Source organism: Pseudopodoces humilis, chromosome 22, assembly GCF_049639895.1.
Source record: "Pseudopodoces humilis isolate 2021_Gansu_Grassland_sample_001 chromosome 22, ASM4963989v1, whole genome shotgun sequence".
In the NCBI taxonomy this organism is placed as follows: domain Eukaryota; kingdom Metazoa; phylum Chordata; class Aves; order Passeriformes; family Paridae; genus Pseudopodoces; species Pseudopodoces humilis.
This window is the reverse complement of record NC_142221.1, coordinates 863,625-891,437: the sequence shown is the minus strand read 5'-3', so window position 1 is coordinate 891,437 and position 27,813 is coordinate 863,625. Positions and strand designations below refer to the sequence as shown.

General features: G+C 42.8%; 1 protein-coding gene across 1 annotated transcript in view; it reads left to right on the top strand.

Annotated features, from left to right (window-relative positions):
• SCAI (suppressor of cancer cell invasion) overlaps positions 1–27,676 on the top strand; it is a 33,018-nt gene extending 5,342 nt beyond the window's left edge. The window contains exons 3-19 of the mRNA XM_088065937.1: positions 2,865–2,926; positions 6,014–6,145; positions 12,152–12,247; positions 12,851–12,937; positions 13,477–13,575; positions 14,230–14,326; positions 15,086–15,184; positions 15,807–15,959; positions 16,788–16,889; positions 17,459–17,560; positions 18,191–18,269; positions 20,326–20,425; positions 20,892–20,973; positions 25,336–25,408; positions 25,943–26,116; positions 26,198–26,298; positions 27,375–27,676. Coding sequence (XP_087922063.1) covers positions 2,865–2,926; positions 6,014–6,145; positions 12,152–12,247; positions 12,851–12,937; positions 13,477–13,575; positions 14,230–14,326; positions 15,086–15,184; positions 15,807–15,959; positions 16,788–16,889; positions 17,459–17,560; positions 18,191–18,269; positions 20,326–20,425; positions 20,892–20,973; positions 25,336–25,408; positions 25,943–26,116; positions 26,198–26,298; positions 27,375–27,524 — 1,788 coding nt within the window. The 3' untranslated portion in view covers positions 27,525–27,676. The remainder of the gene's footprint in view (positions 1–2,864; positions 2,927–6,013; positions 6,146–12,151; positions 12,248–12,850; positions 12,938–13,476; positions 13,576–14,229; positions 14,327–15,085; positions 15,185–15,806; positions 15,960–16,787; positions 16,890–17,458; positions 17,561–18,190; positions 18,270–20,325; positions 20,426–20,891; positions 20,974–25,335; positions 25,409–25,942; positions 26,117–26,197; positions 26,299–27,374) is intronic.
• The last annotated feature ends 137 nt before the right edge of the window (positions 27,677–27,813 follow it).

Genomic DNA, 27,813 nt, shown 5'->3' with positions numbered 1-27,813 from the left:
GCACTTACTTGAAGTTAAAATAATGGGATTGACACTGCATATTGTATTTTCTGACTCATTTGACTCAGAATGGAGTTGAATTTGTGGTGTTGCCTATTTTCCTACTGGAAATCATGAGACTGTTCCTGTCAAAATGTCACAGGTAATGCAGAGGTGGCAGCTCCCCTTAACTCTGAGGTCTTATTGTGAGGCTGTTAGCAGATCTTCTCATCTTCTGATGTGCTGAGGAAGGAATTGTGCATTCATGTGAGAGTAGTAAACTTTCAGTTTGCAGTAATACAATTTGTGCAACTTGTATAACAGTTCTTGTGTAACTGTGAGTGCCTGCTCTCTGCCACTTCCACTGGCCACAGCAGTGTGCAGCTGGGGAATGTACATGCGTGGGTTTATCTTGTGTTCTTATTTATCCCCTGCCTGCTCCTTTCCCTTTTTTCAGGAAAGCAATTGCATGATTAGGGTTCCTCTTTTTTCTTTTTCTTCAAGCAGCTATCAAATCTCTTGTCTGATGTAACTGTTGTTGCTCTAGGGAGAAAGGTCCTGAAGATTATCTCACAAGTAACTTTCACAAAATTCAGAAGAAGTTGAAGTAGAGTGATGTGTTTAGTGCGTCTATTAAAGGGAAGGACAGACAGAAGAAAGTTGTGTTGTAGGAAGCATCTGGCCAGCCCCTCAGAACGTGTGAAGCCCCAGGGCAGTGGAAGCTTTCCCTGTGCTGGGAGATCTGGGTTTATTGGGATGCAAAGGGAAGGATCAACCCAGGTCCATGGGGGACCAGGCTGTCTGTCCCTGGAGGAGCGACTGTTGGCGCTGGCTGTTCCTGCACAGGAGTGTGGGTGTGTTCATGCACAGGCTCACTGGCCTTTCTGTGTTTTTATTATTTTTTTAAAGTGACTTCCCTCTTGCCTAATCTTTGGACGTAGCAGTATTTTTGCAAGTTAGCTGTAAAAATTCATTTAGTAGGAAAACCAGCTTCTTAGAGAATTCCCAATAGGAGGTAGTTGTACCTAGTTGTATTTGCATGTGATTTTATCAGCCATGCTGTAATTTTTATATGAAATCAGGCTTTCACCCCTGTAATTCATATCTCCTTAGTGCCCTTTGAAATAAGCAAACGTCTAGGCAGAGAGAATATTATTTGACCAGCATTATCAGTTAAATACAACACCTACTTGTTTCTGTTTCTTAAGTTAGAGTTGCTTACCATTGTGGCATTCAGACAAAAGTGTCCCCAAAGCCCAGACTATGTCTTTTTCCTTGTGCAGCCCATGTGCACAGAGCACTGAGCAGAGCTGGGACAGAAATGCTCCAGTTGTTCTCTGAGCTGGCCCTGGCCATTGCTGTCCCCTGGGACTGAGCCTTGCCAGGAGCTCAGGTGTGGGCTCAGCCTGCTCCCAGATGCCTCCTGCAGCATCCAACGAGCTGCTGGAAAAGGAGCTGGATACGTCTGGAAGAGCTGCAGCCACTGCAGTGCAGACATGCCCTGAGGTGAACAGTGGTTGGGGTGAGGAATGTCTGTGATTGGTTCCAAATTTTACTAAAAACCTTGGAATAATAAAGAAATCTCCCCCCCGCTCCCCATTTTATAAAGAAATGGTTTGATATATAACTGCTCACTACCATTCCCTCTGAATTCCTGACTTGAGCAGGCTGTGAGGTTTTCAGTGCCTGTCTGGGGGAATTGCCGATTATTTCGGTTTTTCTTGGACAGAACTGAGTGGTGTCTTGGGAACTTCAGGGCAGTGGCTCTTGATGGAGAGTTAGGTATTCTGGCAAGAGGAATGAATTTGGTTTCTGATGCATTTTGTGTTGTCTGAGGCTCTGTCAGGACTAGCGCTCTGAGTAGATCACATGGAAACACACAGATGGTTTTCCCAAAACGTGCAGTACAGCGTTGAAAAAAAAACCATGAGACATGAGTGTGCCAGTCTGCGGAAGAAAAGGACAGGCAAATAGGAAGCCAAGGTAGGCATCCTGCTTGGTGAAGGTAAGTTCAGCTGTTTTTTGATAGAGTTCTGAGGCATGATGGTTCCAGGCTTTGTGTATGAACGATCAGGAGCTTCGTTTTATCTGTATTGTTAATTTTCAGATAAGAAATAGATACCAGCTGGGTGTCTGGCTTTGTGTCGCATCCCCTTTTGGCAGTGATGCTGTGGGAGATGTGTCAGGATGAAAAGTGGAAAGAGAGCTGGTCTCTGACTCAAGGTTTGACAGCTTTAAAATCCTGATAGACGGGAATGTGTTTTCCACCATTGGTTTCTGTAGAGAGCAGTTCTAGGAACATCTTAGCTTGGGGGAAATCCTGTATCAAAACATAGATGAACAAAGTGTGTTTGCTTTTGGTTTTTGGTTACCACTTGTGCCTCTAAGTGGGAAGCATTTGAAAACCAGTCCATAACTGAGAAGAAATTATGGCTTAAAAAAAGGCAGCTGGGTTGTACAAGTGCTCTGTTGGGAGGTCAAGGTGCCATGTCCAGCCAACTGCTGTGCAGCTCCAGTAAACTGCTCCTGATTCTACTTGTCCTCGCTGATACATGAGCTTACAGACCCCTGACATCCTCCTGTTCACTGTGCCCTCTGGTTACACCCCAGCTGCATCTCCAGTGTGTGAGGTTTTATTTGCTCCTACGTGTCGGATGGAAAGTTATGACCCTCCCCTTCCAGCAGGCAGCTGAATGGCAGCTTACAGTGATGCTACCTAGCAAATCTGAGAGGATGTAATGCACTCATTGAACATATCCATGCTGGGCTTGCATTGTCATTCCCTCACGGCTCACAAAGCCTGCCTTGCTTTGCAGGCCTGAATCCCAGGGCAGGGCTAGTGGGGAGTGCATACCATTAACTTCAGCATTCTTTTTCCCTTCCAGCTAAGCCTGGAAAACCTTAGCCAAAAGACAGCAAACCACAGGGAAGTGGAGACGTGTGTGATGTAAGTGACATCTGACTTTAAAAATACTGGCCAGCACCATGAAACCTCTATCCCTGTCCTGTATCCCTCCTCCTGCTGCCCTTCAGCTCCAGTTTTAACTGCCATCCTCTGGGATGTCTGTGAAGCTCTGCTGCCTGGGTGTTGCAATGGGATGAATTTGTAAAATCCAATAATGTATTGCATTAAGCAAACCTGGAATTGTGTGTTCTGAGAGCTTGTAGGGAAGAACCTGGCACACCACGTGTGGGGCTTGGCTAGCATGGGTTTTCTGCCTTGTGTGGCCTGAGGAGTTGGCAAAATCTGAGACAATAATAAGTTCTGCTGGAAGCCACCATTTTCTGACTTATTCTAACAGTCTTTTAAACCAATGTTTCAGTGTCTCCTTCTGCAGACTCTGGAGAGCATTTTTTTAATGTGTTACTTAAGAAAAATTGTCATACAAAACAGCCCAACAGTTTCTTTTGCATGAAAGAAAGCAAAAAGCATCAAACAGAGAACAAGACATTAAGTAGGTAATATTCCTGCTATAGTTGGGCTGTCAAAACTGGGAGAACTGTCTGTCTGCAGACGAGCACGGATCCATGTGATAACTTCTAGTATCAAAGGGAAGGAGAGGTCCCCGCTGTGGCTGTGTTCCTGCTTGCTTTTTATTTATATTGTTCATTTGGAGCTGAGCAGTCCCTTAGGAAAGGGCGATGTCAGGAGCTGTATTCCTCCCTTTACTGTGCCCACTTGCTGTTCTAATAATAATTCTCCCTCCTGTCTGTACTGCTGCTGCATTACAACACAGTCCTTAGTGCAGGAGCACCTCCTCCTCTCCCGAGCTGCTCCTGATAGTAGCTCTTCCTTTGTACAGCACCAAATACCACCCCCTCCAGAGCATGATAAGCCAAAACCAGTGCATGAGATAACTACTTTTATTTTCCTTCTCTGTCAGCTGGAAAAGCCAGCTTCACATATTTTTCTTGCCTTCCAATACCTTTCACATTGGCAGGCTATGGATTTTCTTGTGTATCTTTTATTGATTGCATAAATGGCCTCTTCACAGTGGGTCTGGTGAACTCCTTGCATGTGAGAACTACTTGGTTTTGAGAAACAACCCAAAGCCTAGTTGGTTTTACTTGCCTGGGCCAGGGCTAACACAGGTTATGTTGGCAGTGCTTGGGGTTGTTGGGTAGTGTATCTTAAAGATAGTGTAAAATAAAATTCACTGCTATGAAATGAAAAGACTGATATCTAGACTGTATGAAACATACTTTGCAACTTAAGCAAGCTCCTCAATTTTTGCAAATGTATCTGAAGCTGCTGTGGAGCGCCTGGACTACCACGGTGGAGCACAGAACCTACGGGCTCGCTGCAGGATTTAGGTCACCCTTGCTGTGGAGCACACAGGACCTGGGGTATTGTCCCTCTTCCTGAAATTCCTGAATCACCTCCTGGCTACTTCTGACATCTGTTTTTTAGGTCTCACTGTTCACTTCAGTCTCATATGTTGGTGCTTGAAGTACTTGGTGTTGTTTGTTCTGTGCTGTGTAAATGTGAGTGTTCAGAGGTTTCAGACACAGGCTGGTGCTTCACAGTCTTCATGTCCTTCTTGCCAGGCTCATGCCAAAGCTTGTGACATCTGGGTGGTATGTTCTGCACTCCAGCACCCATATTGCAGTTACCTGAGTACAGAGACACTTTTTACCTTTTTCTGGAGCTTTTCAACAAGTGGTTTGTGCAGTGCTCCCGTGGCCTTGCACTGGTGCTCTGATGTGCTGTCACATGGGTGTGTATAAACAAGTATATGTGGGCTGCATCTTGTCTAAACTGGGAGATCATGAGACTGCTTGGTTGGCAGGATGGCCCTCTAACTTACCCCAAAAGCTGGGTGGAAACTGCCAGTTTCTTCTGCATTTGTTGGGCATGAAATATTTGTTCAGGGAAGCATTTCTGAAGCCTCCTTAGTTATTGTGAAGAATTTTTTTGTGACAGTTGCTGAAAGATGCTTCTGGGTGCTTCCTGATGGCTGGAAAGAGTGAGCTTTGCCATTTTCTGGCTTGGACTGGGATATGTAGGTAATTATTTGTGCAAATAGCATCCAAATAGATCTGCTGCACAAATGGAAGCTGGTTGCTTAACAGAAACACTTACCAGAACTGGTAGGGAAGCTGCTGGAAGTAAAAGCTCTGCATTTGCCCAGTTAGAGGTGTGTTTATCTTGCACAAAAATCCTGAGCATGGCAGAGCTGAAGATCTAGCAGCCATTTCCAGAGATGTTTGGTTGTTGCTTCTGCTGCAAAATCTGTAGCTCATCTTTGTATGCTCAAAAGGAAAATTTGATATCTGTGTATGTCTGGAGTAAGATTTTTTAAAGCCACTCTGCCTCTGTAAGCTTTCATATTCCCTTGCTTACTCAATTCTACAATTATCTACATTATATCCTAGTTTTTTTTCAGATGATTCTTGTACAATGTAACATTTTACTCATGTGAAGAATAGAAACAGATCTGCAGGTATGAAACAGATCTGCAGTTATGATTGTTGGCAATGCCACCATGGAATCAAACAGTTAGGAGGATGCAGAGAGGAAGGATGGTACGGTACTTTTCAGCATTCTGGCTAAATTTCCCTTGTTTTAGCAATAGGAGCTATTGAGCTACAGTTTTCAGCATTTACAGAAGAAAATGAAATGTAAAGAGAACTGAGGCTGGTCTCTAAATACAGCTGCAGGATAAATACCTCTGCAGAAGGCAAATTTGGAGAGCATTTATTTGTCCAAGTGTGAAACCTGCATGTTGTTTGTGCTACAGTCCTTTCATTGTCAGTTTTGTGTTTGTAAAGACAGTCCTCAGAGTTATTTTATTTTGTGACTGTTGTACCACTGTTACTTTTCATTTTGCTCTATTAACTAGTGCAGTGTGCAATAATTAGTCCCATGCTTGGATTCTCAGCTGTTTTTTTTAAATGAGTCTTGGGAAGAGTAACCTGTGGAGAATTGCATGCTCTGTGTTACATCCCCATGGAACTGAACATGCATCTCAGTCTGGATGAGTTCATAGCAGCCCTTGATTTTTGAGTAATATGGCTATTTTTTTCTTCATAGGACTGAGATTGCCATAAAAGAAATCATGTCATCAGGGGGAGCTGAAGATGATATTCCTCAAGCAGAGAGAAAAACTGTGACAGACTTTTGCTACTTACTGGATAAATCTAAGCAGCTCTTCAATGGCTTAAGGTTAGTGGATTTTTGACAGTATTCCTTCAAAAAAGCCTTGGAACACACACTGCAGTATGTGATGCTGAAGTGAATTGTACAGTGAACATTTCAAACCCAAACCCAGTAAGTTTGTTTAGGAGAGAACAATGCACCTCTGTATGGGTAATTTTGGACCATGTATGTAAGAATGTTTGTAGGAGCAGAGATTCCAGTTTCTAGTGCACTAGAAATTGGAAATCCCATGAAATTGATGTGATTATTACTGAAATGGTGTGTTTGAAGGCCACAATTAAGGATTAGGTGTGACTGTGCAGTCCACAGCATCCAAATCCAAACCACTACTGTCTTTGTGAAAAAAAATAAGGATGAGGAGGATTGGTCTGGGTGCGAGGAAAGGAAGAGAGGGAATATTTTGGGGAAGAAATTTAGGAAGTGATAAACAGAAACATTGAAACTGTATCCTGTATGTGTCTGGTGAAACAAGTACTTAATCTGAGCTGTGGAGAAAGGTAAAATCTACATTTATCTACTAAGCAGCTGCAACAACAGCTGGAAAGTCTGACTGGTTTGTCTGCAGGGGAATACATGTTTGGACAGTAATATGGATATCCTGTTTATGTCAATATATGCTGAGTTAAACAGCATGTATCCAAAGCTGATTTATTTCTAAGCTTTGCTGTAGTCTCTTAAGTAATGGGTTTGAGCTCATATCTGGTTGGCAGTTCAGCCTCTTACTGGTTTCTGAGTAATGCTGTATGTTTGGGCCCTTATAGCTTGCTGTTAGTCAAACACAGATGGTTAGCAAAGATGCTTTTAATTCCTCCACCCCCCGCTATTGATAATCCTTTCATGTGCTTTAGAAGTTGATTACCGAATCCAAAACAAACATTTTGTGCTCCAAAATCTGAATGGCAAATGGGCAGTAGGGACAAGGAGTTCTTGGTGATTGTGTTTGACCCCCCCCCCACCCCATGAAAAACAGTCTAAAGTGAAAGGATTGAGATCTTGAGACCAGGATTTCCAGGACTATATGACATTACATTGGCTTTCTGATAGATTTTGCTTGAAATTTTGGACTGAGTCACTGAAGAGTACAAATGAACACAATTCATGTGTGGCTGGATGCTGCTCCAGTTCAGATCAGAGAGGTGGCAGAGAACCTCCAGCCATTCTGTCTCTGCTTTGGCCATGGAGGGAGGTACTGCTTGTATCAGATTTTGAGATGAGAGATGGAGTTTCTCAGTATATCCACAGTACTTTTCCAGAAAGAAACATTCTTGTCCAGCTAAATGAAAAGAAAATGGAAAATAACTTTGGATGAAGTATGACAAGTGAAAATAGAGATGGGATTAAGCAGCCAGTTCTGCTGTGTGAAAATAGGAACACTGCAGAATGGACACCTGCCTTTGTCCTTACTGTGACCTGGCACAGTTACTTCTTACACTTGACTGTCATTTCACCTCTAAGACCTGTGATTCCCATGGGCATAATGACAGGGTAAAGCAACATTATAATTCTCAGGTATCTTCTCTGTTAGTGCTTGTTCTCTGGGGAGTTCACCTGGAAATGTCTTGGCAAGCATCCCAATTCTTAGTCCAGTTGCTTGCTTTTCCCTCCAGCATAATAAATGCATTTGATTCATGCCTGACACCTTCTGTTTTGAAGAAGATGATGGCCTTTGCTCTGTGTTTTATGCTATTCTTTTGCCCCTACCACGTTTCATAGAAAAGAAGTAATGGGGGAGGGAGAGGAGAGCAATAATTTCCTTCCCAAAACCTCCTTTGGGCACTTCAGCTACAGGGAGCTGAGCCTATAGCTGTGTTGGCAGCTGCTTAGCTGTTGCTGCTGCCAAAAATTGCAAGGGCTCAGCCTGCCACGTCTTTGTTTCAGTAGCATTTCCTTCCTCTCTTCCCAATACAGATGCCAAATACAGCATTTGAGGAAAACATATGATGGTCTGCCAAGGTTGCTGCTCGAAAGTGTACTTTGTGCTTGTGCTCCCAGTGATAGCATCCCCTGTGGCCATGCCTGCTAGGATAACGCAGGGGGGCTGTCTTTCTAGTGTCTCTACTCTGGGCTATAAGTTGGAACACACTGTTAATGAAGTATGTTGCAATGGTTCTCTTCTCCCCTTTACCCACTCCCACTTGATTTTTTTCTTGAAAAAGGCTGGGAAGAGGGAGGGTATAAGGAAGCAGTTTGTCATGGTGTATTGTCACTGGTATTATTTTCTTTTAAATGTTAAAAAGTACTTAAATGTGTTCAGTATCACAAAGAAGCCTGAAACTTCAAGGAATTTAAAAACTTTCCATAACTATATTTTAGGGAAGTGATTATCCCTTTGTGCTGGGCACTGGTGAGACAACTTGTCCTGTTCTGGAGCCCTCATGGCAAGAGAGATTCTGAGGGACTGGAGAGTGTCCAGGGATGGGAACAAAGCTGGGGAAAGGTCTGGAACACCAGGTGCAGCAGAGGGAGCCGGGGGGCCTCAGCATCAAGAAAGGAGGCTCAGGGGGTACCTTCTGGCTCTGTGCCACCACACTTTGATCCCACTGCTGCCCAGGTTCTGGGAATAGGAGCTTGTAACTACTACAGCCCATGAACATAAAAGGAAATTGCCTCTTTTTATCACCTGTCAAAACTGTGAATGTATTTAAAGCTTTGAATGTTAAACTTACAGTTATTGTAGCCTTCTCCTTTGAAGCGTACTGCTGAGTCTCTAGGACCTTCTTAATATCTTTAATGTCCCTATGTGACAACTTCCATGTGGCACTGGCCAAGCACACCTCAGCACCTTTAATTTGGTTTCAGCCAGTATTATCTGGCAGCATGACTGAAATGAACTCCTGACAGAATGAGCATATAAGTAGTGCTGGTCTTTGTGGAGACAAAGAGTACAGCAAGAATTGGATAAAATTCTGGATTGTGTGAAATTTATCCACCAGCCACACTAGTGCAGCAAGAGAACCGGTCTTCTGTGCCCAGTGTGAGAAACCCATCCTTCTAGAACATCAGTTCTAGAGTATCTTCACATCCCATTTGGAATGTTTTAAAAGCCAAGAAATTTGAGATGGTTTCCAGTTGTTGTTGCAGGCTGTTGTACTGTCCCAAATCAAATCTCCAGCCCCTCCTCTGCATTTGGATTAATTTGGCTGCCTCTTAATCCCTCCTGTGGTGGTGTTCAGCCAGAGTGGGTGCACCCTGCTGCTGTCTATGAGCCAGCAGCCTGGGCTGGGCACACCCCACAGGAAAACCTGCTGCCTTGGTCTATCCTCAATGCTCTGCCGTCCTTCTGTAGAGCTGGAAGTAGCAAAAATCTTGCTGTAACAGGTCTTGAGCTCTCAAGGTGGGTGTATAATTGCTTCTGGGTCATGTATTCCCTGTCTCCTTTGGTGGGAGGAGCTGTGTTAAAAGGCCACTCTGCAATCAGCCAAGGCTTTGGGATTCTTTTGGGCTGTTTCTCACCAAATAGTGCACATCCCCATGTTCTATTAAAAAAAACTGCACTAAATGCCTTCTTTTGCTTATGCATGTGTTTTCTCATTGCAAAATTTCTTGGTATGTGGGAGCAGCATGTGTGATGCTCAGCACAGAGCAGTAAAGGGGTGGCAGGAAGGGCAACTCTTGTCTGTGAAAAGCTGTAGTGAAACCACAGTAATGTATTGTCATAAATGAAGTTTTATTACAGCCATGTCAGAATACTATCAAAAGAACAAGTGCTACTGTCTGTTTCCATGGAGATCCTTCCCGTTCCCTGGGGAGCTGAGGAATCCATGGTATTGTGCAGCTATGCCAGCTGCAATTAGGCGAGCACGCTGCTTGAGGAATATCCGTGTGGACACCCAGCAGCGGCTGAGGACAGCAGTGGCCAAACACACGGACTCTGTACCCACAGAGGCTTCTTAAAACACCACCAATTTTCAGATACTCAAATCTAATGTAGCACAGTTAGTTGAGCTGGGTTTCATGTTTAGGTTATGTTAGAATGTTTAGGCTTGTGCAGAGGAAGGTGTGGGATGGGGAGGTGACAGGTGAGGTTTAGAGAGTGTGTTAATTAGCTTATTAATGAGGGATAGATGCATGAGCATCATCAGCCCATAGTTACCTGCTTATTTCTTAGTTTGTGCAGATACCAGTGTTTGAGGGAAGGGTGTTTTCTTGGGTTAGGGTTCTTCAAGTCAACTTGTTAATTCATTCATTCTGCAAGTTAGTGCCAGGGAACCTTTATTTGTATAATAATAATTGTATAATTTTTTAAAAAATTATCAATTTTAGTGTTGTTTTGTATTTATATTCTTTTTTTATATATACTTTAACATTGAATCTTGTGGATGTGCTAATTAAATTAAAGCTACCTCTTGCTTTGCGTATCAAAGTCTGTGCTGTATCTTGGGTGTGTGTTTAGACAGTGCCTTAGCTTCTTTTGTTTAGCTAAAATGTTTACATCTATTACAACAAAAGAAGGTGGTGAATTGTTCCTTGGAGAAAATGCTTTAAATTTGCATGTGTTTGTGTCAAGCTGTATTTGAATGAAGATGTTGGCACCCTGAAGCACATATTTATATTCCTGTTTACCCCTTGCTACATCAACATACGTTGCAAGATTTTGAGCCAATTACAAGCTCGAAGGGATTTTTTTTGTTTTTCAATTTGGTAAAATGCTGCCCAGATTCCTTGGCATCTTCATGGAATATCAGCACCAAGTACTGGAATGCTTTTCCAGGCTGGTGAGAGCTGTAGCTGGTAAGGGATTAATTTTACTTGTAGTAGCTGAGCTAGGTCCCTTCAAGCTGTGTGGGAAGTACAGTTGGCTGACAAGCAGAGGAATATTAATTTCCTTTCCTACCTCGGGTGCTGTTAAAGCAATTACAGTGAGCAGAAACAGGCCAGAATGCTGCTCTGAAATGGTGTATACTGCTCTGCTTCTCTGACTCCTTCAGAGTACATGGCAAGGTTTCCTAAAGGTGGTGCTTCCCTTGGTTTCTACCCTCCAAGCTTGGAAATGGAATGTGCTGCTTTTCTGTCTGCTGAAGGTGGTACATGAACCAGCACAGTGATTTGAGAGAGAATTCCTTGTGGAAATCAATCTTGAATCAAGTGAAAGAGATTTCTGTCTTGGAAAAGCTGTGCTACTTCCACTTGTAGGGTTGTGCACCTCCTTCAAATGAGCTTTAGTGTAGATGTGTAGGGAATGTGTGCTCAGTGGGACTCGGGAGTTTGGTCTCCCCTGTTGCATTTGTTTCAAGATTCAGGTCACTCCTGGGAAATGGGAGGAGTGAGGGTTGAGAGCACAAACCTTTAAATTAAAGCCAAAATCCTTAGGAATATGTCATAGTTGTGGGGTGGAAATATACAGCAGCAAGGAAATCGAGGGGAGGTGGGAGAGCAGAACTGAACTGGGTTAACTGACTCACCTTGTAGCACTGGAGACTGACAGGAAAAAAAGCAGAAGTTCTCAGGTTGTGTCATGTCACTGGCTGAGTTAGAGGGTGACAAATGTGGTGATGGTGTAGCAGAACCCAGTGAATGTTAACTGTGAGCATCCATATGCCGGCCTGACCTGGTGATACTGGGGGATGTCATAGGTTCTGCTTCTGAAACAAGGCAGTATCCATCTGAAAAAGATTATTTCCTTAAGGAGTAACAATAAATATTATCAGTCTAAATTAACTAATTTCCGCTGGGTTATTCTGCTTGCTCTTGGGTAGGATTTTAACAGTCCAGTTTGTCTTTCTGTGCATATAACCGTAAAATGACTTCTCTTTTAGCAAAATTGTAAGATGTTTTTCAAACACCTGTTGAATGCAGGAACATGATCATTTCCTATTTGGAGAGATCCAGTAACAACAGGTTTTGAGAAACTGGCAATCATGGTTCTTGTAGTTCTAGGTGCAGGCAGAATTCTAAAGTATGTTGAGTGAATCCTGAACAAAGCAGTTCTGACTTTGACACAAACATGCTCCTGTCATGTTGGGCTGACTGGATTCTGCTTTCTAATTCTGCTTTTGTCACTGTCTCTTGCAGGGATTTACCTCAGTATGGGCAGAAGCAGTGGCAGTCCTATTTTGGGCGAACATTTGATGTTTACACCAAACTCTGGAAGTTCCAACAGCAGCACCGGTAAGGAAATGTTGTAGGCAGATGCGTTGTGTGGGTTTAAGTGCAGCTTTAATCTCTGGAATGCCCAGGGCCCCAGCTAAGATTGAGATTTCACTTTGTTGTTCAAGCATGAAGGGAGGGAACAGCTGCTTCCTGCAGTGCTCACAGTCTATTGAATTAAAATGTTGCAGAGTGTTCAGTGTGACTTTTTTAACAAACCCTTTTGCTCTACCTGAGTGTGTGGCGCTTTAATTTCTTACTGAGGAGGTGATGGATTCTGCAGAGCAGAGTCTGGAATGGTGTGAAGTCTCTTGCTGCAGCGTGGGCTCTGATCCTTCACACCTTCCTCTGGCTACATAGTCTGAATGTTCTCCTGGGAAGTTGTGACCTTTTGTTGCATTTTGTGCAACACACTTATGTCTGGTTCTGGCAAGTTTATGCAAGATAAATGGCCCTTGTTGTGGGGTGTGTGTGCTGTTGGCTCTGTGAGGGGCTGCTGCTGGCAATGCTGCACCAGTAATGAAAGCTGAATTTGGCCTTGCAATGGCTCTTTGTCTCGTCTGGTGGGATGTTCTGGGAAATTTGGGAATCCTTTTAATTTTTCTTTTCTCTCCTGCGACATAGACAAGTATTGGACAATCGGTATGGGTTGAAGAGGTGGCAAATTGGGGAAATTGCTTCCAAGATTGGGCAGCTCTATTACCATTATTAGTAAGTAAGCACAGAAGAGGATTGAAGAGGGCAATGCAGGGTTAGTGGCAGCTGCATGTCAAATGTCTGGATGCTCAGTCAGGAGGAATCAGTGATTGGGCTGAGTCACGATGCCTGTTTCTGAATGAGGGTCCTGGGGACTGCATGGGGTGCTGCAGGGAAGGGCCCCTGTGAGCCTGGTGCTGGTCACGCTGGTACTGCCCAAGGACTTCACTCCTGCCTCCAAAGTATCTTCCATGTGTGCTGCATTGGAATGTTGTGCAAAAGCGTGATTTAAAAGTTTGGGAGCTTAATGTTCCTTTAAACTGTTCAGTGACCCTATCACCTGTACATGTGGGTGCAAGATGGGCAGCTTTGATTGTTACTTGAAATGGGATCCAAGCTCTTATATCTGCCTTCCCAGAGTGAGTGTGGCTTTCATATGGTGGCACTTGAGGAGGGAGTTCTGCCATGGATGCCCATGGCTGAGGGGCAGGAAGGGAGGGTTTGGAATGGCTTTCCCTTTGAGGCAGTGAGCTGATGGCCTTGTTCCTCTGCAGCCTGCGCACCTCCGAAACCAGCTATCTCAACGAGGCTTTCTCCTTCTACTCAGCAATTAGGCAGAGGTCCTACTACTCCCAAGTCAACAAAGAAGACAGGTATGTCTGAATAGAGGCCCTTGCTTTTTCAAGACTGGAAGGTGTGTAGAAACAGCAAGGAACTCTAAACTGTAGGAACACAACTAGGATAAAATCCATGTTGTTGAAGGAAGTTTCTTTTAATCCTTCTGCCACGGTTGAAAAATTCAGGATAAATAAGAGCTGTGCTGTATGACTGGAAGAATATTCTGTTACCTGGTCCTGGATAGAAGGCTATTAGCCCCAAAGTTTTGTCATTTTAAATCCTGAGCAGTATCAGTGCCAGGACTCGTGATGTTGTGGGTGGAAGATGGGTCAGCTGGGCTGAAGCAGAGGAATCTATTTGATTCTCATCAGGCCTTTCAGGGGAGCAGCAGCTTGTACTGCAGTACAGCAAAGTTTGAAGAGCCAGCCATGATATCTGACTCCCATGCCCCTGGCATGTAAGGAGGCTGTGGCTTTCTTAAATTATTTTTTATGTCCCTATACTCAATTTTAACTAAACCTCCAAGCAGCCAAGTGCTTATTCATCACCACATGAGTTCAGTCAGAACTCTTAATCTGCAAGTGTTCAGCCCTGCTCTGGTCTTAAACTCCTCTCCCTTACCCCTGCTACCTGCCTCTGTTCTATTTTGATCTCAAATTTGGCTGTGGTGTTTTTGTTGTTGTGTCTAGGCCCGAATTAGTGGTTAAGAAGCTGCGTTACTATGCAAGGTTTATAGTGGTTTGTCTCCTGCTCAACAAGATGGATGTTGTAAAGGACCTTGTAAAGGTATGCTAAAATCAGGATAAAGGGGCTGAGGGGTAGGAGGTTGCTGATCCTTGCTTTTTTAGTCTATCTCATATCCAACATAGGGAATACCTTCCTTCTGTGATGCAGACATTTAATAATGACACTTTAAGATCAAGTGGTTTGGTAGCATTGTTTGAACAGCAAGTAAAAATATTCCAATAGCTGCAGCCCAGAGAGGGAGATGCCCTGGAAGTGCAGCAAAGGAACAGCAAGCTGCTCCCCACAGCATATGCTTCCCAGCCTCTCTGACAACCGCGCTTCAAGCAGTTCCTGGGCTTGACAGCTTTGTGTAGGTTGCATTGCTGTCTGTGTCACAGCTCCCTTGAACTGCAGGCTTAGCTTAGCACAGCTAAACCAGCCACACCATCCCCTTTCTCAAGGTATTTAAAGTTACTTGCAAGCTGAAATTTGAGTCCTTGGTATCCGTAGCTTATGGTAATAAGCAGTGACATAGCTGTGAGTGGGATAATTATGCTTACATCCAGATATTCTTTGCATTTGGACCTACGTAAAAGACAATTTGCATTGCCAGAACTCAGTGTAACATTGGCATTCTGTCTGCTGAAAGAGCGTGTTTTGGCTGGCATGTTAGTCAGGAGTATGCTGCATATGTTCTCAAGGAATTTATTTATTTATTATTCTTAAAGGCCAGCACAGCTCACCAAATATAAGGTTACTGACTGCCTGTTAAAGTCTGGCTTTAGGACTGACTGTGTCTGTCTGAACTGTTTGCATCAGGAGCTGTCAGATGAAATTGAAGACTACACACATCGTTTCAATACTGAAGATCAGGTGGAGTGGAACCTGGTTCTTCAGGAAGTGGCAGCATTTATTGAGGTGAGAATACCATCCCCTGTAGTTGTTTCAGAGCTTCCTGTCTTATTGATGGAAGTGTTCCTGTATCACCACATCTGTGAGGGAAGCAGGTGTGCCAGTGCAGGGACAGGATCCTGGTCTCATGAATCACTGACACGCGTTCACAGGAATATTTAAATATTGCCAGAATCGGTGGCAGCATTATCATTCACTCTCCTCCTTTGCTATTCATTTCTACAAGGGAAGGAAGCTAAAATAGGCAAGCTAAAATTATTATGAATGTAGGAATATTTAGTTTATTCCGCATGAATTTGTAAGGTTGTTGATGACATTTGACTCCTCAGGCATAGTGAAGCTGAAGCAGAGTCCATGTCATTGGAGGCAGTGTGCTTTTCTCTCTGCTGTACCTTGTGCTTGTCACATGTATTTCTTGCAGTCCCTAAGGACTTTGCTTTTCCAGCTGGGAAGGCTTTACCCTGTAGCCTGCATACAAATATATAGATACATGTATGGAAAAGTAATTTAAAAAATCTGCCTCATTTGTGAAATGTTTATTGTAAGCGCCAAGATCTGTGGACTTCTCTCTGACTGCAAATCTGTATGCTTTCCTGAATTCTTGATTTATTCTGGTTGCTTTTTTTAGGCAGACCCTGTCATGGTTTTAAATGATGACAACACCATTGTAATCACCTCTAACAGGCTTTCTGAGACAGGAGCTCCGTTGCTGGAGCAGGGGATGATAGTGGGACAGCTTGCTCTTGCAGATGCGCTCATTATTGGGAACTGCAACAACCAGGTAAAGGAAATTCTGGGCACCTGGGTTTGCATCTTTGGAGTCCCCCCCATGACATCCCTTCTGATCATACAACAGAGATTTCCAACAGAGGAGAACATTGAAATATTTTTATTGTGATGGTTGCAGTAGTAGCAAGAGGAAGAGGGTTCTCAGAAATAAGAGCTAAAAATGAAATGTTAGATATGAGACCTGTGGTACAGACCTCTTATTGTTTATATTCAACATGTCAATTGAGTAGATACAATTGATTTTCATATACTGGTTTATTTGTAACAACATGCAAGCATGGGAGACCTCTAAGAGACCTCTAGAAAAAGCTTGACTTAAGCTTTCATATGACTCACTCCAACTTGCTGCAACTTCAGTGGCAACAGGAAGAGGTTTTCAAAAGACATTCTACGTCCTGTTTTCAGATGATAATGATAGTGTAGTTGTACAAATTTCATTACTTCTCTCTGAGCTCTTTTCAGGTAAGGGATTTGTATTCAAACTACACTTCATCTGTCTTTGTCAGATTTTTTTTCTGAATTCATAGTACATAGCCATTTCGGCACCTGAGTTGTACACATCCCAGAGAAGCCTGTAATTTGGAAGCAGGGGTCTGCAGTGCAGTGACTTGGCCTGGTAGATCGGTAACAAATAGACTTTGTCTTCTGTGAGCTCTTCTAGAAGTCAGTCACAGCTCTTTAGAGATTCAAAGATGACACTGACAGATCCCTGAGAGAGAATAGTCTCTCTGGTGTGCAGTGTAGTCTCTTAGCTGGTTTATTCCAGAGAAATTCTGTTTAATGTGTATCAGGCAGAATAAACTGTGTGACTCTCTTGCAGGTCAAGTTCAGTGAATTAACAATCGACATGTTCCGAATGCTGCAAGCCCTGGAGAGGGAACCCATGAACTTGGCATCACAAATGAACAAACCTGGAATGCAGGTGAGTTCCACTTCAGTAACAAACCTGGCAACACATCTTAACTGGGTTTTTTGTTTGATTGATTGGTTTAAGTAGTGCACTCCTTCAGTATTATCACTGTGCAGAGCAGGTTAGTAAAGGTGGTGTAACCTTGACTAGAAATTAGTGAAGAGTAGCTCAAATCCATGGACTCATCAGGTTACTAAATCATCTGAAAGTTAATGTTCCCTTCAGAGAAAGCATCAAGTGTTCTATCTGGGGCCAAAAGAAAATATAAAGATTTTTAATTTATTTAATTGAGATGAAGTGTGAATTTTGTCACTAACTTCTTGGGTGATACTTGAGAGAATAAGAAAGATTTAGTTCACAATTTTCAGTGAGGGGTAATATAAAGTTCTGGTTTGAGTGCTGTGCATCTTGCTTTATTGTGTAGTGGGAAATGCAGAATGATGAGATGCAGACCATTTGTGTGGGTAGTGTGTTGGAGATGAGCATTCTAATAAACAGGATTTAGAGGGTTATGAAACTGCTTTGATAATATCTGGTTGTTGGGGTTTTTTGAGTAGTATTTTGTTTCTTTCTTTTAACAGGAGTCAACAGAGAAGCCAGCCAGGCGGGAAAACCCCCACAAATACCTACTTTATAAACCAACTTTCAGCCAGCTATATACATTTTTAGCAGCGTCATTTAAGGTTTGTGAAATCAGTGAATTTATTTGTAATAAAAAAATACCCAGGACTGCTTGTGAGACTGAATGAAATGTGGATTCCACTGATCTGGAGAATAGAAAAATCTTAAGAGTATTCTTTCATTTCCTAGCATGCAAAGCACAAACGAAAATCAGGGAAGTGCATCAGGAGGTTGTTGCTCTCGAGCACTGTATAGCTAAAGAATCTCCAGTCCTCTATCCCATTCAAACTGTAAACAAAGCTTCCTTTGTGAATTGTCTGGGAGTTGGGGTCTGTGTGGATCTTGGAAGCTTTTGGGTTCCATATCCTGGAGAGCCTCAGATCTGGAGAAATAGTAAAAGACTCTGTGTGGAAGCAGATGCTTTCTCAGTGCTGCTTGGAGCTCTGATATCAGCCTAGAGGTTTGTGTGGAGGAAAGTTAGAGACTTTTAATGAGGTGACACTTTTGGTCTGTTGGAAGGGCTGTAAGTAGTGGGGCAGGGCAAATCCATGCACCAAGAGCAGAGTGGAGGGGAGCCAGAAGCAGGAGTAGCACAATTATAATGACAATGTGTTTGTGAAAGTGATGATTCAGTGTTAAAATAAACTTGTACCTTTCTTCCCTTGCCACTGGTCCCCTTGTTTGTGTTCCAGGAGCTGCCTGCCAACAGCGTGCTGCTGATTTACCTGTCTGCCACGGGCGTGTTCCCATCAGGTCGTTCGGATAGTGAAGGTACAATAAAGGAATGCTCCCTGTCATGAACAGGGCTTGAATTCTCTTTATGTTCCAGGACAAGTGACCAAGAAAGATGTCACAAAGCTCCTTTAAAAAGACAAGTCAATTCGATTCTCCTGTCTACTTAGTAAGATAGCCTTTATTTTCCACAAACAGTAATTTAATCTTTGTGTTTTGATTAGTGTGCATTAACCTGAGAACTTTTCAAAGGACACATCCAGTTTTTGATGCATCTGAAATACTAAAAGCCTCCCAATTTTGAAGACCACATGGCTCAGTTGATGCATCAGCACAAAGTTCATAAAATGGCTCAGTGGCACTCTGATTCTTTCCAATGCCCAGCACCAGGAGAACGTGTGGCCAGGACATGGGTGGTGAAAGGACTCAAGCAGCTGCAGGGACTGGTCTATTTGCACGCTCATTAACCTGACAATTCAAGCCCTTCTCATGATTTTTGACAATTCCCCTTACCTCACCCTCCTGTTCTTTTCAATCTAGCAGAATATTTGGATGCAGCTGCAATGTAAAAGCTGAAAACTGGTTGGCTGAAGTAAACACAGTCCAAAAATCTGTTTATATAATTCAAGAAAAAAATCAAAATAACTTTTTAACATCCTAAATATTGTAAAAACCTCATCTGTTTGAGACTTGCATTCCTTTATAAAGATGCATGCTTTGTCCTCCCCAGTGCATGATTTATAGAGCTCTCAAAATGTTAAAAGAAAAAAAAATCCCTGTCAGCTTTGGATGGTGGCAGTGATTTTTTTTTTTTAAATGCTTTTAACATTTTACTTCTGCAGCTTGGTGATAGGTCCTAACTGAAGTGTGTTCTCTGAAGCCTGTGGTGTATCCCCCGCTCTGCATGTATTGTTTCAGCTTAAGACCTTGTGGCAGAGGCACGTGGGCTCAGCCACCTGAGGAGCTGCACAGCCAGAGTGCAGCTTTCCCTCAGTGAATCCATCACAACTGCATTCTTTTAATAAGGCACTGTGGTCTGCACACACTTCTGCCTTATTAAAAGGGAGAGCAGCTGCAAGTTGCACTGTGTATTGCCTGCAAGCCGTGTGTTTGGCAGACCATGTGAGGTGTTTGTAACAGTGCTAAATTAATGTTTGTTCTGTTCCTGATTTTGTATCCCCAAAGCTTCCCTAAAATGGAAAGGTGCCTTGTATCCAAACCTGAAAAAATTGCATTTGGTGGCCAAATGTGGGTCAGCCAAGTCTGCAAATGTATGACAGAATGAGGAAACTCTAATACTTTATTTTACTGAAGTTAGTGACATTTCATACCCATACCAATGGCAGAAATATTTCTTGGTATCTTGTAGGATTTGATATTTTTTTATAGCCATTGCTTTTGTCTTTGCTCTCCATTCATTCAGGGGGTAGCTCAGTTTTGCAAATTTATATTCAGCTTACAGTGGAACACATGTCCAGGATTGTGTGTATGTGAAAATTGTGAATTCTGACTTTGAAATCTTGAAATACAAACCTTTGCTGCAGATTTGAAATCTGGTTAAAGCTGTTTTGTCCCTTTGTCATTCTCTGAGTTCTCGCTTCTCTCCTTTGCAGTGTTAGAACTGCAAATGACAGTAGTATTTCTAGTCTTTTTGATTCATTTAGCCTTGTTTTTTGATTAAATTCTGAATCTGGAATATGAAAATTCATGCAGTAACTTTACAAAGGTATTGCTTTTCCTGTATCAGACATTTAATGGGTTTTAATCTTTTTTCTCTATAGTGTAACAAGAGACAATATTTGGGTCATTTGCATTAATGTTTGTGGATAAATAGTGAATAATTAAATTAAAAGTTATGAAGTTGCATTCCTTGCTTCTATTGGATAGATGCTGGAATTTCTAAAAAAGCATAAAAAAGGAATATGCAGTTAGTGAAGTCTTCACATTCCTCTTTCCCCTCCTTACAACTGCAGTAGTTCAGATTCCCTTAGTTTTCTGGGATTTCTTGTTGCTTTCTCCCTTTCATGTAATCACTAAATGTACTAGCAGGGGTGAGTTGCCCCTGCTGATTTTAGCTTCCTTTTCCCTCGTGAAGGTCCGTACGATTTTGGGGGTGTGCTGACCAACAGTAACCGGGACATCATCAATGGGGACGCCATCCACAAGCGCAACCAGTCCTACAAGGAGATGCACTGGTGAGTGCTGTGGTGCACACCTGCACATTCACAGGAGTTTGTCTTTAGTAGAGAAAAATGCATCACCGCCTCTGGAGCTCAAACTCCTTGGTGCAGGACATCATAATGGAGCTTGGCTTAAACAATTAGAAATGAATGTGCAGCTTTAAAGGATTGTTTAAACATTTCAGCCTTACTTATGGAAGTTAGTTAATATAAATTCATAATTACTGGCAAACTTCAGATCAGTGGTGGATGACCTCTCAAGAAGTTAAAAATCTCCTGAACTAATAAGTCCCACAGCCTGTATTGTAGACAAATACAGGCACTAGTGCAGTTGTTCTCTGAGGATGAATCTGGGTACTGGGTCATGGGGAATCATTCTGCTTTTTATCTGGCTGTGGGCAACTGTGTGGCTGAGACGCTTGTGCAGTGTCAGAGCTGTGCAGCAGTTGTGGTGCAGTAAGGTGTCCCTTTCTCTTTGCAGCCTTCACCCTGGAGATCTCTACCCTTTCACCAGAAAGCCCCTGTTCATCATCGTGGATTCTTCCAACAGCGTTGCCTACAAGGTAAGGCCCTTGGAGGCAGTTTGTCGTGTGGTAGGATACAGTGCCAACCCCTAGTTAGTTACACTTTTAACAGGCTATTTTTTTAAACAGTTTGTATTCAGTCTTTCTTTTCTTTTGAGGTTGTGCATGCTAGTCAGGATCTGACCCTATGAATAGGAACAAGAAGGAGAAGCACATGAACAGCCGCTCATTGGAAAGTAATAAATCCTCCTGGAGGGAAAAAAGGTTCAAGATTTCCAAGGTCTGGTGGGAGGTTTACTTTTGTTTTATACCAAAGACAAATCTCGGTGTGTGTGTGTGTGTGTATGGGGGAGGGAGATAACTAATATGCTTTTCTTTTTTCCAGTCACCCAACATTCAGTTGCTTTTAAGCAACAGAAAGGAGTCAAAGCATTGAGCCTGATCTTATAAAACATGGGGTGTCTGTGTCTGAAAAGTGTCTGAATCAAGGAAGTAACAAGCCTCAAATTAGCATCCAGTGTTACTGTAGAGTTGTGTTTGCTTGGACACTGAGCCTCCTTCCTGGGGTGCTCTGAACTTACAGTAGAATTGCTCCATGCCACATCACGTCTGGGGATCTGCAGTTTGGGTAATACAGAAGTAGGCATTGCACTCATGGTGGCGAGTTGAATCTGGAGAGCATTACACATGTGTTTCATTCATGAATGGGGTAATAAGAATGTGCTATATCTGGGGAAAGTGTCACTTCTTCTGTGTTCCTTTTTATAGCTCCATTATGTGCAGTGAGGGAAGGGAACATCCATCCACAGCTGCGTTTTGGAGGAGGAACAGGGACGTCTAGTGGCCAGAGGAACTTGTGCCTTGTTCAGTGTCCACAGGCTGTGCTGTTGGTTTTGTTTTGAAGGCATGTGTTGGCCAAGCAGAGGTACTAAAGCAGTGGTCAGTGTGTGATTCAGGATAGTTCTGTGCTGAGCCAGGGAACTGCTGCCTGACAGCCAGATAATGATCTGGCCTCTCTGTTGGGTCTTTGGTTTGTTGTAGTGTAATGTATCTCAGAGGGCTTTTTAAACACCACTTTATTTGAGTTCACTGCACTGGTTTCAGAGCAAATCTGCTTTTTCTTAAATTCCCTTCCCCATTTAAATGGAGGGAAACACAATTGGAATTATTCACTTGTCTTGTCTTCTGAGAAGGGATTTATTTCCGTAGGCTCTTTCCTGAGGTTCATTCCATCAGGGGGATTGGTTTCCTTCAGGGGAAAAAGGTATGGCTTGTTTTTGGTTTGGTTTTGGTTTTTGTACTACCTTCCTCTCTAATAGGATTGTTAAAAGATGTCAAGGGAATCAGCTCTGTAGGAGAGCAAGGGATTCCAGCTCTGGACAGACTGAGGTTCTGTGTAAAGCTTAGAGAAAAGGACCTGTTTGGGGCAATGGATTTCCACATGTAGATTTGTAGGTCTTGTGAGAATAATGTCAAGTGTTTACAGTAGAATTTGATTTCTGTATTACATTTAAATTTGATAATTAGGTTTTCTTTAGATTTTGTGGGCACACAGTAAGTAGCTCTGTAACCTCCATTGAGTTTCTTTTCCTTGTTCTGCAGTGAGCTGACAGGGGTGTGAAACCCACTGGTCTGCTCAGCACAGCTGGTGGAAAGCATCCAGCTCTGTCTGTGTAGGAGTACAGAAATGTGAGCTTTGGAAGTATTTCAGGACAGGATTATGGAAGTGGCTGCTAGGAGCACTGACCCAGATCAGAACAGTGTGGGCAAAACTGCAAAGAACCTAAAAAGAAGTATGTTTAGCATTTCTGAAGTGACATTCACCTTCCCCATCTCTTGCCACTGAATGTGTGAGGGGCTGGTTTAGGTGTCTTGTTTTGTTTTCCACTGAAGGTTCATGGCAGAGCTCTTAAAGTCAGTACTTCCAGCCCTTGTATACTCCTGCCTGTGGTGGTGCTGGGGTCCTTGTCCCCAGAGTGCCCTGACAGAGCTGTCCTGTGACTGTCCCCTGGCGGGCTGGGAGGTGTCTGGAGGCTCAAGTGTTGGCATAAGCGAAGAGGTTCTGTGCGACCCTCTGAGGAATTTAAGTCAATTCTGACTTTTTTCCATGTGTCTGCTCTGATCCTTCCTGATAGGACAGGAGCTATTCTGACATTTAAATGTCACTGCCAGCAGTACCGGCAGCAACAGCAACTGCTCACACATATTTTTCTGCAGCCCGCTCCTGCTCTCCTGCACGCATCCCCGTCCTCTCCCTCCCTCCGGAGGACTTAAATGGTGATGACTGAAAGTAAGTCCTGCCAGGAAGTGACTTGCCAGTTTGTCAAATCAGCGGCACTTGAACAGCTTCCTCCCTGTATATTTAGCTGAAAGTGGAAGATAACTGCAAACCGAGCATATCTACTGAAAGCCGTGAATTTTTTTTTAACACTTCCATTTAAATATAGCTGTCTGTGTGTTCTTGAAGGTTACCACTGCATATGTGGATGAAATAATATTTTTAAATCAATATCTTCCTGTAGCTGTGGTTGTCTAGGATCATGGTAAAATGCAAAGTCTTCAAACCAAACCAAACCAAAACCTCCAGCCAGTGAGAATGCAAGGCCTTTGTCAGTGATGTGGTATAAATACTTAGCTTAGCAAAGCTTAAATGTGAAGTGACTTCTTTTGGAGATGATAGGCAGTTCTCTCTTGGAAGGAGATGTACATGACATGCATTATAAAAATCAGCAATATTTCTGTTGGAAAACTTGAACACTGAAGTAAAAAAACAGTCAATTTTGAAACAGAATGAGGTTTTGTTTTTGGAGTTGTCCATGCACTGATAGGTAGGGCATTCCATATCCAGACCTCTTGTCAACATCTGGATTGCAGGGCAGATTTTCCTGGCTTAACCTCTGCTGGGATAGGGTCCAGAAGTGCTCTCAGCCAGAGACACACAAATGACCCAGGGGTGCTCTTGGCTGTTGGACTGCAGGGCTGTTCTCACTGGTGGTGTGGCTGCTTTGGTCTGTAACCGAGTGACACACGACGGAATTAATGAAATGTCAATCTGCTCATGGTACTGAGCATAGGAGTTACTGGAGAAGGTAAAAACTTGCCAGTGTATGTACAGTTCAAACCAGCAGTGTCTGTGTGACTCCTGGAGTTTGAAATGTTTTTTTTCACCAGTTCCTGGGCTGCCTGTTGTTACTGTGTGCAAGGGAATTGTCTTTGTTTCTTCCCTAGAGACCAAACCTTAGTATCCAGCATTATCAGTCTTCCCTGGGCTCCTAATGAACTAGAAGGGATTTTAGTACTACTCAGCACTCTTGTCAGAGATGGGAAATGTTTTATTTTGATTAGACTAGATTTCTGTCTCTAGTATTTAGCAGATTTAGATCAAATTAATTTGGTAATACTAATATAATGGAAATATACTGCCTGGAAGGGAAAGTTCATTTGAATTATGCAGAGGCCAGAAGGAATTAAAAAAAAAAAACTTTTGAGGATTCTACACAAGCAAATACTTGTGGTGTTGTATGTCTTACACCTGTAAACGGCAGTTTTAAGAACCCAATATTCAGATTTGTGGCATTTGTATGCTCGGGAGGTGAGGTTTAAGTCTGTGCTCTGAAAGGATGCAGACATAATCACATTTTCTATAGCTTTGCAAGCATTCAGTTTTAAAAAAGCTGTTCTGGTGATAGCTGATGAAGTTGTCTGCATGATTTTTGGCTTTTTTCCCTTTGTGTTAATTGTTTACCACCAGAGAGATATACAGTAGGAACATTATCAGGTAAATATTGGTGAAAGTGGACAATGGTGGTGTTTCAGGTTTTGGAGAAATTCTTGTGCAATTGGACACTTTGGCAACATTTAAGGTGCTGGTGAAAGGGGCATGAAATGAGTTTTGTAAAATGAGGGCTCAGTACAGCAGATGTTAAGGTTGTGACATACTTGCTTTAAAGGAAACTTTAAAACTTTTCTCTGGGCTCTCATGTTTCATCAGACATAGCTCCTCCTGCTAGAAAGAAAAGGGGAAAAAAATATTTTTGACTGGGCAGTTCAGTTGGTGTTGAGGGAAGATGCTAAACCAAATTACTTTCACTTTTACTGCAGAACATGTTTTTTTATTTTCAAGTAATGTGTTACTACTGAAAGCCATATTTCCATGAAATTAGTGTCTGCCATCAGTAGCAATGAAATGAGAGAATTGTAATTCCTTTAAAATGTAGTTGGCTATATTCCTTCTGTGCAGTGATTTCTGAGTAAGTGAACTTGTGAGACTCGTTGCCAATGCTCAGCTGTGTGAGGGGCATTAGTATCTTCTGCCATTAATGTGATTTGTACCCTTGACTTGCTGAATATTCAAGGCAAGCTAAGTGACCATCAATACTTCAAAACTCTTATCTGTTACAGAATTTCACAAACTTATTTGGACAACCATTGGTGTGCTTGCTTTCTCCAACAGCATATCCAAAAGCATTACAAGGTATGTGCAGTATTGCATTTCCCAACAAGCTGCAGTTGCATCCTGTATCTATCCCAAACAGATTCCTCAGGAAAAAGCTTTTCACTGCTGTGTAACCCCTAAATCAGGTTACCAATGCCTGAAGTAGTATGATAAAGTTTAGCTATTGTATGTGGTAAATAATTTGTTCCAATGCTGATGACATTTCTACAGATGGCTCCAACAAGAGCTGGGAGCTCTCCTACACGGAGACTGAGGAAGTGGCCAGCCCAGCCTGGGGTGTGATGGTGGTTATTACAACTATGGGCAGCTTTATTGCTCCCAAAAAGGGAGCAGCGTCAGTTAAGGTGTCTTGGTGTTAATGCACGTCTCCAGCAAGCCTTTATTGCCAGTCATTGATCAGGTCTGCATGAGAGAAGGTGTAACTAACACACAGGAGTAGCTCCTCTGTGATGGAATTTAGCGGGTGAGCGACTTCGTTGTGTGGCAGGGACAGCGTTTCTGTTTCATGTGCCAAATGTATCCTTTTGTCTATTGATTTATTTTTCCTTTTAGATCAGTCTCAGCGGGGTAGCCTCTTCACACTCTTTCTGAACAATCCGTTAATGGCATTCCTGTTTGTCTCTGGATTATCAAGCATGCGCCGAGGATTATGGGAGAAGTGTCAGGATTACCTCAGAAAAATCAACCGGGACATTGCCCAGCTGCTGACCCACTCCCGATCCATAGGTATGGCCTGGCCAGGCACAGCTGAGCCTTTTGGGGGACTTTGAGCCTTTCTTAACTGAGCTTTCTTTGCCTTTTGTACAGACCAGTCATTTCTTCAGTTTTTTGGGGATGAATTTCTTCGCTTGCTTCTCACGAGATTTATCTTCTGTTCAGCTACTATGAGGATGCACAAAATCTTCCGGGTATGCAGGGATGTCTGTGCCTTTGTGGGAACTCCAGACCAGGGCCTGTAGAGCTGCCCTAGCTCAAGTGGGAGGGTCCAAGGGCTGAGCAGGTCTGGGTGACCTCAGGAAGGTGACTGATGCTCACATGCTGTTCCAGCAGCTTACACTGAGGCTGTGCCTTCGTGTGTCTCCAAAGGCACAAAGCCTTTGGCTTACAAGAGCCTCAGTCCTGCATGTAACACAGCAGGCACACTCCAGTTCAATTATGTCATTCTGGACAACCTTGTCTGCTAGAAAAATTCCTCCTGATAACATAAGAATATTATTTCTATACAACCAAAAAGGTATAGAACAAGAATATAAGAGGAAGAGGGGAGGAGTGGGTCATTATTTCTGGGATGTATTCATGTGAATGGGTTTTGAAAGGTCCTTGAAGTGTAAATGAATACACTAAATAGGAAGATGGTATTTTGCCTCCCTGTTGGTTAAAGCTGTGCCAACAGAGAAGTCTGCTCGGGATCTACACCATTTTATATGAATGTTGGCATATAAACTGCCTGCTCCATTTTAAATACTGCAGGGAAGAATGGGACTGGAGCATTGAAAGGTGCAGTATTCAGTTGTGGAACTGCAGACGTCCAGCAGCTCTCCAAGCCTAAGTCAGCTACCTGGGCTGCTCTGATACCAGGGAGGAGAAGCAGGTCTGTGTTAGTGGGAAGAGATTTGCCCCCAGTGTCTTAGATATTTGTTTTAGGATGAGATGAATCTCCCACTGGAGATGCTTACATGTCTGTAATTTCAAGAAATGAACTCCAGCCTAGTAGGTAAGTACAGGTGAATATTTTTTTGTCTCTTTTTTTTTTTTTTGCAAAGCCTTAGTGAACATACCAATAACTATCTGAGATGGACAGGCATTTTTATTGCCACTGTGACCATCTCTGAGTCAATGGAAAGAGAAAACTGAAAATTGTAGACTGTTTTCTGTCACCGTGCCATACTGAGTACATTAGGGCACAATTGGCCTTTTGCTGTTTTCTTCCTAGAAGGTGTGAAAAGATGAGTGTCTGATTCTCTTTGTTTTCACTGTCATCTAGCAGGAGACTCGAAATTATCCTGAATCTTATCCTCAGCTGCCAAGAGATGAAACGGTGGAGAACCCTCACCTCCAAAAGCACATTTTGGAGCTGGCTTCCATACTGGATGTTAGGAATGTTTTCCTGGAAAACACACTCGATGACTATTAAAAGAAACTGTCTTACAGCAAAGGGGATTCCCTGGCCACAGATTTTGAATGGTGCAGTTTTATAATGTGAAAATCATAAAAGGAAGTACTTGATTTTATTTTTAAATTTAGGACCATTATTTTAAAAAATAATAATAAACAGCTATTAGTTGAGCTGTTCCATTCTGTATGGGGTCAATTTTATAAGCAGAAGTTTTCATGTCTTTTAAATGTTAAAGTAAAGAATCACTAGAGGTTTATTTCTGGTCTTGTGGCTGTCAACCACATTTCCAACAGCTGATCCTAAGTAT